Source organism: Vanessa cardui, chromosome 7 (genome assembly GCF_905220365.1).
Source record: "Vanessa cardui chromosome 7, ilVanCard2.1, whole genome shotgun sequence".
Taxonomy (NCBI): Eukaryota; Metazoa; Arthropoda; class Insecta; order Lepidoptera; family Nymphalidae; genus Vanessa; species Vanessa cardui.
In genome coordinates, this window is record NC_061129.1 from 12,371,350 (window position 1) to 12,384,671 (window position 13,322).

The 13,322-nt window shown below is 32.0% G+C and overlaps 2 protein-coding genes across 2 annotated transcripts in view; one reads left to right on the top strand and one right to left on the bottom strand.

The window, feature by feature from the left end:
* The window catches only part of LOC124531087 (calcium/calmodulin-dependent 3',5'-cyclic nucleotide phosphodiesterase 1), a 288,992-nt gene that overhangs the window by 157,011 nt on the left and 118,659 nt on the right, over window positions 1-13,322 (bottom strand). The window lies entirely within an intron of this gene.
* Window positions 1,076-5,405, top strand: LOC124531088 (maltase A1-like). Its single transcript, XM_047105542.1, has 9 exons — window positions 1,076-1,256; window positions 1,892-2,071; window positions 2,166-2,323; window positions 2,396-2,977; window positions 3,326-3,433; window positions 3,508-3,658; window positions 3,774-3,969; window positions 4,630-4,767; window positions 5,295-5,405. Exons 1-9 carry the CDS (start codon window positions 1,091-1,093, stop codon window positions 5,359-5,361), a joined length of 1,746 nt encoding a protein of 581 aa, XP_046961498.1. The 5' UTR covers window positions 1,076-1,090; the 3' UTR covers window positions 5,362-5,405.

A 13,322-nucleotide genomic window follows, 5' to 3' on the forward strand; every position in this document is an offset into this window, starting at 1 on the left:
TATAGCCTGGAAGAAATGAGATCAAATATATGTTCAAGAATTATTGTTATATATTATGTAAGCACACGGAGTTATAAGTTGACTTTGATATTAACATTTATATAGGAATAGACGAAGTCAAAAAATTCCAATAACTTTCGCCCTCCGTTATACAACCAATTTTTTTTTTATTAATAAAAATTAGATTATCGTGCGAATAATAGATTAATTTGTTGCCTATTAAAAATATAATTTTTATAAATAATACAGTTTATATGCTCGAAAATTTTTATTTATATCAGAAATACAAGAAAAATTCAAAATGCGAATAACAAAAAAAAAAAAACGTTGCGAATTGCGAATTTGCGTACGTTTTTTTCTTTTAAGCTTGTATAACGTAATGGATACATACGCCGCGATTCAACTTGTACCCTCGATATATGTATACAATTAGTACCCCTGACTAACTCTCCCTCCCATATTTGGATGGATCGGTAACCCAATCCGCTCGGGAAGACTTCAGTTACTGAAGTTTATCACAAAACATGGTATCATAAATTCTTGACTGTAGAAATCAATATTCTTAGTAGAGACAAGACAACCTGCGTACCGATAGAAGTATCTATTTTCTTATTTAGGCTAATTAATCGTAACAAATAAATTACTATAGTTTCTTTAATAATTTAAACGTTAATAACTCTTAGATTTTACGAAATGAAATATTTATAAATTTATTTTTACTTATTTAGCTTAAACGAAAAATTGAGAAAAATGAAAACTGTGTTTTCATTAAAAATTGTTTAAACGAATATATAATCTAAACTGAAATATTTCTTCAGACTTTTATCTTCCGAGCATCTCATACGGTTTATCTAAATGTTGAGATAAAAAACAAGTATATAAAGAAAATGTCGATGGCAGAATTTGGCTCTGTCAGACATAATGAGGTAAAAACATCTATTTTTATATCTTTAATTTTCAACTTTAAAAATAAGCATATTATTTGATTATCTGATGGTGAAGTCTATATTTTGCCACGCTATTCTTAAGCCCTAACCAAAGTTTCGTTAAATTTACATTTGTATATTACACAGCAATTCATTTCTTTGCAATGTTTGTTTTTAGGATAGCTCCGATTATTATCCTGCCCGCCTTGTTTTTGCTCGCTGCAGCAAACAATGCAAAAGACCTGGAATGGTGGGAGACAACTATATTCTACCAGATCTACCCGAGGTCGTTTATGGATAGCGATGGTGATGGCATCGGGGATCTGAAAGGTGAGTGATTCATTTTATTTTAATATATTATACTAGCTTTGCATGTATGCTTTGCACTGAGATGGCCCAGTGTTTAGAACGCATGCATCTTAACCGATTATTGCGGGTTCAAATCCAGGCAAGCATCACTATATGTGCTTAATTTGTATTTATAATTCATGATGAAAACATCGTGAGGAAACCTGCATGTGTCTACGTTTTTCGAAATTCTGCCACGTGTGCATTCCACCAACCCGCATTGTAACAGCGTGGTGGAATATGTTCCAAACCCTCTCCTAAATGGAAGAGGAGGCCTCATCCCAGCTGTGGGATATTAACAGGCTGTTAATTTACTTTTTTTGCATGTGATTTAGCGATTTTTGAATTTAACAAAAAAGTTATTGTTGTATTTTAAGTTAGTTCTATTAGCTATGTGTCAGTCAATCGATCCAGATGACTTAGCCAGAACAAACAGACAAGCAGACAGACAAAAATTGTAAAAAATGTAACATATGAAGTTATTAAGTTATTGTAATATTACAAACAAAGATTCTAATTTCATTATATGTATATATAAAATGTTCTAAAAAATGATAACTTGTAGCTATAACAATACTAAACGTATCAAAATGATTAATATACTATACATATTTTAGGAATAACTTCAAAGTTGGAATATTTGAAGGAGTTAGGCGTCGGGGCGACATGGCTGTCTCCAATGTTTCAATCACCTATGTACGATTTTGGGTATGATATCGCCGACTTTTACGACGTCCACGATGAATACGGAACCATGGAAGATTTCGATAATTTGATGGCTAAGGCCAAGGAATTAGGTATAAATTTTTAACCCATAAATTCAAACAAAATATGGATATAAATAATAGCCTTAATTTATACCAGTATCTATATCTGCTTGCTATTTTCTAGACATAAAGATTGTTCTCGATTTCGTACCAAATCATGGTAGCAACGAAAGTGTATGGTTTGAAGAGGCATTGAGAGGTCATGAAAAGTACTATGATTACTTTATGTGGGAGGACGGTATTGTCGATGAAAATGGAACCTTACACCCGCCAAATAATTGGGTATTTTTTTAATTTACTTTAATTATTTATCCTTTTAATAGCAAATTTATTAACACACAATTTCGTTTATAGAACAGTGTTTTCCGTAAGAGCGCTTGGGAATACAGGGAAGAAGTCGACAAATATTATTTACATCAATTCGTCATTGGTCAACCGGATTTGAACTATCGTAATCCTGAAGTCGTCGAGGAGATGAAGAATGTTTTGAGATTTTGGTTTGATAAAGGCGTCGCTGGTTTTCGAGTAGATGCTATATCACATTTGTTTGAAGTGGACAAGGAAAAGTTTGGAGGACGATACCCCGATGAGCCTCTAAGTGGTGACAGCACTGATGATCCAGAAAATTATAACTACTTAGATCACATTTACACCAAAGATTTGGATGAAACTTTTGATATGGTATATCAATGGCGAGAAGTCTTCGAAGAGTATAGTGAAAAGGATGGTTTAGCAAGAGTAATGATGACTGAATCTTACGGAAGCCCACAGGTCGTAATGAAGTATTTCGGTGACGGGGAACGCGAGGGCTCGCATATGCCATTCAATTTTGTACTCATTTCTGATGTTAATGGCGATTCAACTGCAGCTGAAATAAAATACGCTCTTGATAAATTTTTGACGTTTAAGCCTATCGACAAACTTGCTAACTGGGTGGTAAGTTAAAATCTTAAAATTTAAGAGAAACATGTTATTTGACATTATAAGTATATTTTTTCTACGCATATGTTATTTTATTATAACTAAATTGGTCAGGTACCACCCACTCAATATAGACTACTGCCAAACAGCTATTTATTATTTTTGTGTTTGAAGGGTGAGTAAGCCAGTGTAAGTTCTGTACATACAAGTGACATAATATCTTACTTAGGATGGTGACGTATTGGCAATGTAAGGCATCCTTAATATTTCTTCCAGAGCTAATGGCTAGCTCACCCATCTATACCTTAAGAAAATAAGACTTTCCTGTTTTAGTTTTAAAAACTAACATTGTACAACTTTTAGGCTGGAAATCACGATAATAACAGAGTTGCATCGAGATTCAGTCCTAAATTAGTCGATGGAATGAATATGATTGTTTTACTGCTTCCTGGAATCGCAGTCACTTACATGGTAAGAAATTGAAAATACCTTTTACGTATTACGTAAAAAACGTTTCAATAAAATCATTTAACTTTTATATACAGGGTGAGGAAATTGGTATGGTAGATGGTTTCGTAAGCTGGGAAGACACAGTTGATCCGAGTGGCTGCAATACAGATGATCCTATCAATTATGTATCAGTCTCGCGCGATCCAGAAAGAACTCCATTCCAGTGGAGTTCCGAGAAAAACGCCGGTATTTTTTAATAATATTTTGAACCTTATGTACATAAATATAACGCTGATACAACAATGGTTGCACAATTTCTAGAAATATTGTTTAAATAATCAAATGTTTAATATCTTTGTAGGTTTCTCGACTGGTGACAAAACTTGGCTACCAGTTGCTGAAGGTTATGAAACTCTAAACGTAGAAGTACAACGTAATGTTGAACGATCACATCTAAATATTTATAAGTCCTTAGCAAAATTACGAACGGAACCAGCTTTCAGGCACGGCAGATATGAATCAGTTGCCCTTAATTCGGACGTATTTGCTTTCAGAAGGTAATTTTAAATTTATATTTTATCTTTTTAAATCAACTGTTCAATAAATTCTTGTTTTCCGTACTGCATCGTAATTCATAAAACATATGCTCTGGTGTAAAAGCCTCGGTTAGATTTGGTTAGATTTATTCATAAAAAAACAAGATATATCAATTGCTACTTCTAAAATAGGATAAGAAAATGTATGGAATTATTTCGACATGTACTTTAGCGATACTTATCGAAACACCTTAATCCCTTTTACCCAACACGTTTCCAAACACTTCACATGTCAGATTATAATGAAATGTCAACAACAAGACAGTATTAAGTGTCACGGGTTCTTGTATTACATTTAGATTACCAAGCTATTATACCTACTTTTAAATTGTTATTGAAATTGATATTAATAATTAGATTAATGCGTCGGTCCGCATATTGTCGTATTAGTGTCTTAATCATGACATTTATTTTTGCATTTAGTGATTGATAATTTTATCGATATTTTCTCGAGATAAGAAGATATTCGGTAAATAATATAGCATAGTGCACAGTTTATCTGAATTTACTGTTACTAAAATACTGTTTTTTATGGTTATGGTTGATTTATAATCCTCAGGAAAAATGTTAAAGAACTTGGTTGGAGGATATTTTAATTAAATGACTAATATCATGTTTCAGATGGCACGAGGGTGAAACTTACGTAGTAATCATTAATCTTAGAGACGAAACTTATGATATTGATCTCACTTATTTTGAGAATGTAATGGGACACCTCGAAGTCGTTGTTAACAGCCTTGATTCACCAAAGATCGTTGGGTATGTATTGTATATATTTTCTGATAATATTCACACCCAAGCTTTAATTAGAGCTAAGATAGACTTTCTTTTATTTATTATTTTTTTGTTTGGAGACTAAATTACAGGGCTCTCTATGATATGAGAGATCTTACGCCTGAGAATAATCTTACGCCACAACAAAAGAAATGTCATAAATATTTTGTTTTATAAAACATGGTTTATTTGTCAATTTGTAATACATTTTTGTTTTTTATTTTTATTTTAACGTTATCGCACTTTATATAAGTAAAATTTCAATTGTCAGCAAGTCATTATTAGAAAGTTTGGCTAGTGTATATTTGTTTTTAGAAATAAACCCATTTGCATCCAAGCTTTGACTCTAAAAAAATAAGTTCTGTATTTAATAGAAAAAATATATGCATATTAAGATTATTCTAGTTAAAGATGATTTTTCTATAAGTATTGCTAACCGCAATTTTGCACATGATACATGTATATATTTTTTCTTCCGACTCACTTTACAAACAATTATTATTTCTTTTCAGTGACGTCTTCGAAGCATCAGCGCTGCCTGTAGCGGGATATGAAGGAATTGTTTTGAAATTAGTTTAATAATTCACCAATATTGTATTTTTCGAATATAAACGTAATCATTATTTTGCTTTTATTTATAATCAAATGCATGCAACCCCTTTTAACAAAGTAATAGCAAACTAAAATATACTAAAAAATACCGCTTTCATTAATTTCACAGTAAATATTAATAATGCAATTTACGTTATTGCTATTTAAATAATAATCTATCAAGAACAAAATTTATAATAATTTTATTATAAATTAGTTAACATTTTATTTCTGCTATATTGTTTGAACATGAGTCTTTTGTATATAATTGTACAACGGACCTCTTTGCGACCTCTGTTATTGAATTGACTTCGAGAAAGATGACAAAATAAGGCTTAGAAACTAGGGTACTTGTCACTTGCTTCCTGTGAACAGCAATGTTTTATTTGAGCAACGTTTTGTGTGTTCGGGCTATTTATATTTATTTCATAAAATATTCATTGAAATGAGACTTTTAATAAGAAAATAGCATAATATTCGGCATAACTTTATTTATTTAATATTATATCGCAAATATTAATGTAAGGTTTATAATGATATAGGAAGTGCATGATGGTTAATTGAAAATATTTCAGTAGGAACTGCAAATAGAATCAGAATATATTGTATTTTAGTAAAAAAGCTTTTACGTTACTCAAGATACGATAAAAGGAAACCGCTTTTAAGTGTTCCTCGTATAACGTCTTCGCTGTTTTCCTAAAAGACAACGTAAGTGATTTACTTTGAATTTTGATTACCTTATGTATTAAGAATATTTTATTTCATTGAAAATTACTATTATCTATACATATAATAAAATGGTAGTAGCTGTTAAATGCATTTTTTTTTCAATTTTTGTCTATCTGTCGGTGTGTCTGTATGGTCCGGCTAATCTCTGGAGAGATTGTACCGATTTTGACAGGAAACCGACTAGCATAATATATCTGATGTATTACGGAACATAGGCTACAATTATAACTATTTTTTTAAACTAAAACAAGCACGAATTATTAAAATGAAATAATACAATTTATTAAAATGAATATATAATTCGAATTGAAATATTGCGAAAGACATATCTCCGAAGCATCTCATGCGTTTTATCTAGATGCTAAGATAAAAAAGTGCACAAGGAATTTCGACTGAAAATTTGTCTTTACAAGAAATAATGGGGTAAAAAAGTATATTTTTGTAACTTAACAAGAAAGAATATTTTTTGATTAAAATATAATACGGAGTATAATAATAAGTATCGTAAATAAATGAGTCGTTGGTGATATTTCTTGCAAGTTTGTCTGGCCATTATAAATCCTAATAATGCTACTGATCGGTGGTAGACCATTTAGTATCTGGTAGGTAGTAGATCTCAGTATTATTGTGTTCCAGTTTTTAGGGTGGGTGAGTCAGTAAGGTGAGTAACTACTTACACCAAGTAACTTGCCAAGGTTGGTGGCGTATTCCGCCTGGAGTCAGTTATATAAATGGTCAAAATTTCACACGTCTCATAAATGTATAAGTTCGCAAAGTTAGCGAACGTTAGTAATGTTTAAATTTCTTACGACGATAATGCCTATGGTCAGTGGTGACTACTTGCCAAAAGGTGGCCTATTATCTAGACCGCCAACTGATTCCTTAAAAAAAGAAACAAATTTTGAGGTGTTGTTCTATGAACATATAGCTATTAAAATTGGGTTATTAGGGCTAAAGCTTTCTAATACTGAATATTTTGTTTTTATTAAATCAGTACTGTAAAATTAAGACAATATTTTAACAAACGGTTAGTCGATGATAACTCATAAGATGCGAAATAAATGTTGATAGAAATCGACCTTATAAATCAATCAACTAGTTATTAGTTATAAAGTCCTTACAAGTAAGTCTAGTAATTAATAGACTACATTTTTAAATATTTCTCATTTTCCTTGAATTAATCAGCTTTCTCAATAAAATAAGTACATGTAGCGCAACTAGGGAAAATAAATAAAAATTGCTATTGTTTTACAACATTTTCTTATCCTTGAGAAAGTATTTTTCATATTGAATAGCGATCGCTTCAATAAGAATTTTATTATTTTTGTTTATTGTTACAGACTTTCTCGAAGCGGAAAGTGTCAACGTAGTCGGGAGCGAATCTTTGATTCTAAAAGTAATTCAAGAAGTCACTGACAATTCTTGACATAAACAGACAAATATTTAAAAGCAAGATATGTTTTACTAGTAGTCTCGACTGTATAGACTCAGTAACTCCTTTGTGGGGCAATGTATACGGTTTTACAACAGGATTCTAGAAAGCGTTCATAATGCCTCTGTTGCCAAATTAAAAAATATATTAAGAATCGCTTGTGTGCAAGGGGTTATTATACAATTAATGAGTGTATGATCGATAGCACACCTTGGGAATGAAACGATCTGCTATTCTGCCTCCTGGCTATTTCATTTCATATTAAATTATTATATAGTATATGAGACAACAAAACCCACTGAGTTTCTTTTGCGGTTCTTCTCAGTTCAGGGTATTATCTTTTCCGAACCGGTGGTACTATTTCAATTGATCATCAATAAGAAAGTGTAATAATACTTCTATATTGAATAAAGTAATTTGAGTTTGAGTTTGATCCGCCCGTGACTTCACTGGCAGTTTACGGTGTTAGGTATCAGATTTCCGACAAAAAAGTAGCCTATGTCGGTTCTTGGAGTTGAAGTTTGCTTCATACCAAATTTTATCAAATTCGGTACATCATTTTGGGACATATAGAGTTCGCTTCAAGTTTATAATATTAATATAGATTACATATCATCCAAATAGTGAAATTAAAATGCGCCTGTCATTCGCAATAGTATCATCTAATTTACACTAAAAATAACTATTTATATCTTTATATTTCTATATTATAAAACAGTTTTATTAATTAATTGTTTGTTAATCATTATGCAGGTAAAAATTACTTACTTTGGACATTTAATATTGTTTGACGAGTATATGGGCCACCTGATGGTAAGTGCTCACCATCATCAAGAAATATTACCTTATCCTTACATCGCCAATTCGCTACCAACCTTGAAACTATATTTTTATGTCTCTTATGCCTGTAGTTACACTGGCAGTTAGCGGTAGAATAACTGATGATTGGGTGGTACCCAGACGGGCTTACACAAAGCCCTACCACCAAGTAAAATACTAATTATATAAGAAAATAAGAGTTACCTTTCAAATTATATTATTCGAACGTATAATTGTAACCAAAAAAATCGTTATCAGCGCAATGTTTGGTCGATATTCGTTGCAATAATAAAATTTGGACCTTGAAATTTAAAATTACTCAAATTTGAATCTTTGAACCTTGATAAAATTTTTGATCTATGTTGCACAATAAATTTACAACTCAAAACATTTTTTATTATCATTCATATTTCTCATTTATGACCTACTTGTATCAAATAAATAAATTTTATAAAATAAATGCAATAAAGCTAGCGGCTAATCAATAATAATTTTCACTTACAAATTTAAGTTTGAAGATGATGTAAATGAATAGAAGTAGTTTTAGTATACAAAAGTACTCCACAATGGACGTCCCATCATATAAAGTTAATAGATCCAGACACAATATTTGTCCTTCAGAATTAGAACAGATTACAGTTTACGATTGTATGCATAAATATTAATGCACTCACAAAGTCTGATAAAACGGCAATCGAACTCAACCGGAAACAGCTTAGTCACCAATGATTTTATGTGTAAAAAAATCAACATAAAATCTTTTCTAACAATTAAATACAATCGGAATATTATTTATTGTGCATCAACAAGGCTAACTTAACGGTTTTTATCATCTATATATTTAATCGAATAATACGCCTTGAAATTTATGACCTAATTGGCCTAAATGTATCCAAGGTACTTTATTCTGGAATCTGATCTTGCCCAAGGAAGGATGATTTGATTTTACGACGACGGAAGTATTGTTTTACAACTTTCTATTTCCGAAGCTATAGCTTATATTCCGTGATTCGCACCCCCTATAATCTATTTATTGTGTTAGGCACTAGACCGGCTAGGCATTCGAAATTAGCATCATATTGCAACGAGAATAAATTATCATAATAAACAACGACAATATAATATATTTAGGTGATTTGTAAACATATTCATTTAATTATATGAATAATTCAAGCAATCAACAATTTAATGATATTAGTATAAAAAAAATTTATATTATTGAAAATTTGTCATTGGTGACATAATTATTATTAACCTGTCACAAGACATCAAATATTACGCGAAAAATGTTTATGTTATGATTAATAGTCATTTGATTTTGTTATTTTTTATGAATCGATAATGTCCAATGGTTGAACAAGTGAATCACGCCATGCATGTTGTGTCGAGCGAAAATTGACAAGAATAACTAACCCCCAATTATGTATAAGGAAACATCCCAAGGAAGCTTCAAATCCTTAAACAACTTTGGTCCAATGGTTTTGCGTCGATACCTTATCATTTTTTGCGAAAAATTATACGTTGAATTATTTATCCTCTTTATTATCTTGTAAATTAGGTTAAAAAAAAAATAATGCACGTTTTTTTAAACGTACCCAATAATTTGTATACTAAATAAAGAGCAAAGGTTCTCAAACTTGATATCGAATTTCCACCTCTTTTAGGTATTCGTTTAAAAAAATAAACACCTATCCAAAAACACATACAGAATTAGTAGTACTCAAAGCATATTTGTTTCTTGCGCACGTACTGGTCTGGTATTAAACCAAAGGTTGGATTTTAATAAAGCCTATATGTACGAAGTTATTCCTAAGGCTGTCATTTTCAGAATGTCTTTAGTACGAATACACGCAGATTCCATAACGATGTTTTCCTCCAACTCATAACGATACGGTACGACATGTACCTATATTTAAATACATAAATATATATATATATATATATATATATATATATATATATATATATATATATATATATATATATATATATTTGGCGCACTCTTCCTTAATAATAACGTTTTCAATTTACTGACGATTTTGAAAAGCTAACTGTTTACATCTAGACTTTCTAGGTTTTTGGAATAATGGTACTCCATTAAAACGTTGAATGCCTAACATGTAGATCGACCACTGAGACGACCAGAAATGAGACGATGAGAAACGATGAGAAATCCGCAGGCCAAAGTTCACAAGTGTGTGCCCAAAAACCTGTGTAGTGCATTTGTGTTACTCGTACCCTCAAAACCCTATAGGATAGCAAATCAGATATTACCAAACTCCGGGCTGTTGCTATTACTATCATTTCTTATCGACAAGACCTGAGGTTCCAACTCAGGGGAACCCAGAATCTCGTGATATATAGCCCTATAATTAGCTACTATACCAAAGAGGCTGTTAACGAATGTTCAAAATTTAAGCATGAGATAAGCAAACATTAAAATCCATCTAACAAGGGATCACCTTGATGAATTATGCGCAAGTGACATTCGGAAGGATGAAATTTTAATTTACCGAAATCCTTTCGCGTTTTCGTGCATATTATATTCTATTTAATGTTACATTTCCATTAAATAAGTTACACATCTAAAGTTTACTAAACGCTGACTTATGTCAGATTTGTTTAGGTAATTAATTACACAGGTCTGCGAAAAAAAAAAAAATTGTCAGCTGCAGGAGAAATTTTTACTGAATTATATGTTTTAAAGTGCGCTGATTCCAAAAATGACGGCCATTTTTTTCTATCACATAAGGATTTTTTGCAAATTCAAAAAAAAAAAATGGTAAAAGGACTCTTTTATTCAAAATTTTCAAATAATAAGTATTTATTTTTAAAGCTAACGATACATTAATTTAATACATATACTTATTCATGTTCTTTATTAAACCTCTTCTTTTTTTGCTTGATACTTTGACGAGTCCTTTTCCTATTTTCATCTTCAGTTTCTCGCTTAAGCAGCTAACAGTAGTCAGCAAGCATAGTGACATCCCATCGCCCTTATTACCTTCTCTCGATATCCGGAAATCCTGGTGAAATCGCTTCCCCTGCTCTTCACTGTAAGCTCCCAGGTTTTCAGGAAAATAGTCTATGTGAGAGTAGAAAAAATGGACCTTCAAGCTCATCTTGCAGCCTTGAGCTTCGTATTCTACTAGCATCCGTTGCACAATGGTTTTATAGTTAGGATCCTTAGTATTTCCCAAAAACTTTCGCACTACGTCCTTGAACGACACCCAAGCTTCTTTTTCCTTCTCATTCATAGTTTTCACAAATGAAGCTTTCGTTAAAAGTTCTCTTATGTCGGGGCCGGTGAAAACTCCCTCTTTCAACTTTGCGTCTGACAGCTTTTTGTACATAAATATTTGAAACAGTCTCCATCCTTTTGCAGCGATTTTACAAGTTGTTTCATCAACCCTAATTTGATATGGAGAGGGGGCAACAAAACCTTTTCTGGTGGTACAAAGGCATTGTTTATAACATTTTTCTCTCCAGGTTTTAAAGTTTCTCGGGATGGCCAATCACTTTTTTTCCAGTGCTGTTCTCTGGCTCTAGTATCCCACAAGCTCAAGAAGCATGGGTATTTAGTATAGCCTGCCTGCTGACCCAAAAGCATTGTCAGTATTTTGAAGTCCCTACAAATCATCCTTCTTCGTCCAAAGATAAATCTGAGCTTGATTCACCCGGAGGCGGTAATGTAGCTTCGTCCTCCAACTCACTAGGGTATTCATCCAAACTGGAAGGTGGCTGCGGGATAGATATCTCGGAGCTATGGAGCACTGGACGTATAGCTGACGTCAACATTAGGATAAATTATGTTTCTTTTGTTTTTTGAATTGAATCCCTTTACGTCAACTGAGCAGAAGTAGCAGTCTGTGGTGTGATTTTTCTGCTCACGCCACATCATAGGAATTCCAAATCGAAAAGATTTTTTCTTAGTGATATACGTCATTAGACTTGTCTTAACATGTTAAAACATTTCTAATATCGCCAACAGCTCAGGTGCTTTTTCTCAATTATCAAATAAAAATCATATATGTTTATTACCAATGAACAAATAAACTGCAATATACATAAAAACTTATGTGATATAATAATTTGAATATTTTTTCTGTTTTTGGGAGGCTAAAATCTGTAAGAAAATGTAAAAAAATCCTATGCAGTTTTTTGGTCGCAGACCTGTGTTATTGAACGCTGATTGGTCAATATTGCATTATCAACTCCCATCCGCCAATCAGAATTTAGAAAAATATTAAGGACTATACTTACATTAGGTAATAACACATTGAACAATGTCTCAAAAGGCGGAGGAGTTAAAGGCACTTAGATCTGAATAAATGTGAGCTAATTTGGTTTAATGAACATATTTGTTCGTCTTAGAATATAATATTCTAAAGTTAGTACTTTATAGAAACTACTGAATTTAAAAGTGACTCAGAATATTTTTGAATTTAACATAGTTGGTAAATTAACTGGACGTATTTTCAACTTTTGTTTAACTCTCTAGATAACACAAGACAGTAGACAAAAGTAACCTTTATTTAAGAAACGAATTGGGTTCGAATTTGAATATGTAACGGCTAGTTTGAATTTGTAGTTACTATGCAAATTGACTACGACTACAGTAATACCTACTAGCTGTTCCCCGCGAGTCAAGTTCACGTCCAACTTTTATTCACGTGAATCCAATAATCCTTATTTATATTACATCCGCATTCAGGTCCCACTGTACAATAATGTTGTATTTCAAAGGGTTACAAACAAAGATGGTTGAATTTCTGTGTTAGTAGGAGCCACTCACTTATCATATTTGGTACTACCAATCAGATATACTTACAAAAAGCTTAATTAAAAGTGTAACAGCTCGCCTTTTTACCTCAACCGGTGACTGGATGGCTGGTTCGTTTTTTATCCAGAGAATCGGAATATCAATTCAACGGGGAAATGTTGATGGCATTCTTGCCACCATTCCACG

Bases quoted from the DNA above. Each gene is read 5' to 3' on its own strand.
- LOC124531088 (XM_047105542.1), top strand. From the start codon at position 1,091: ATGTTTGTTTTTAGGATAGCTCCGATTATTATCCTGCCCGCCTTGTTT. The intron at 3,970-4,629 runs GTAATTTTAAAT...ATCATGTTTCAG, and splicing joins GACGTATTTGCTTTCAGAAG to ATGGCACGAGGGTGAAACTT. The intron at 4,768-5,294 runs GTATGTATTGTA...ATTTCTTTTCAG, and splicing joins GATTCACCAAAGATCGTTGG to TGACGTCTTCGAAGCATCAG.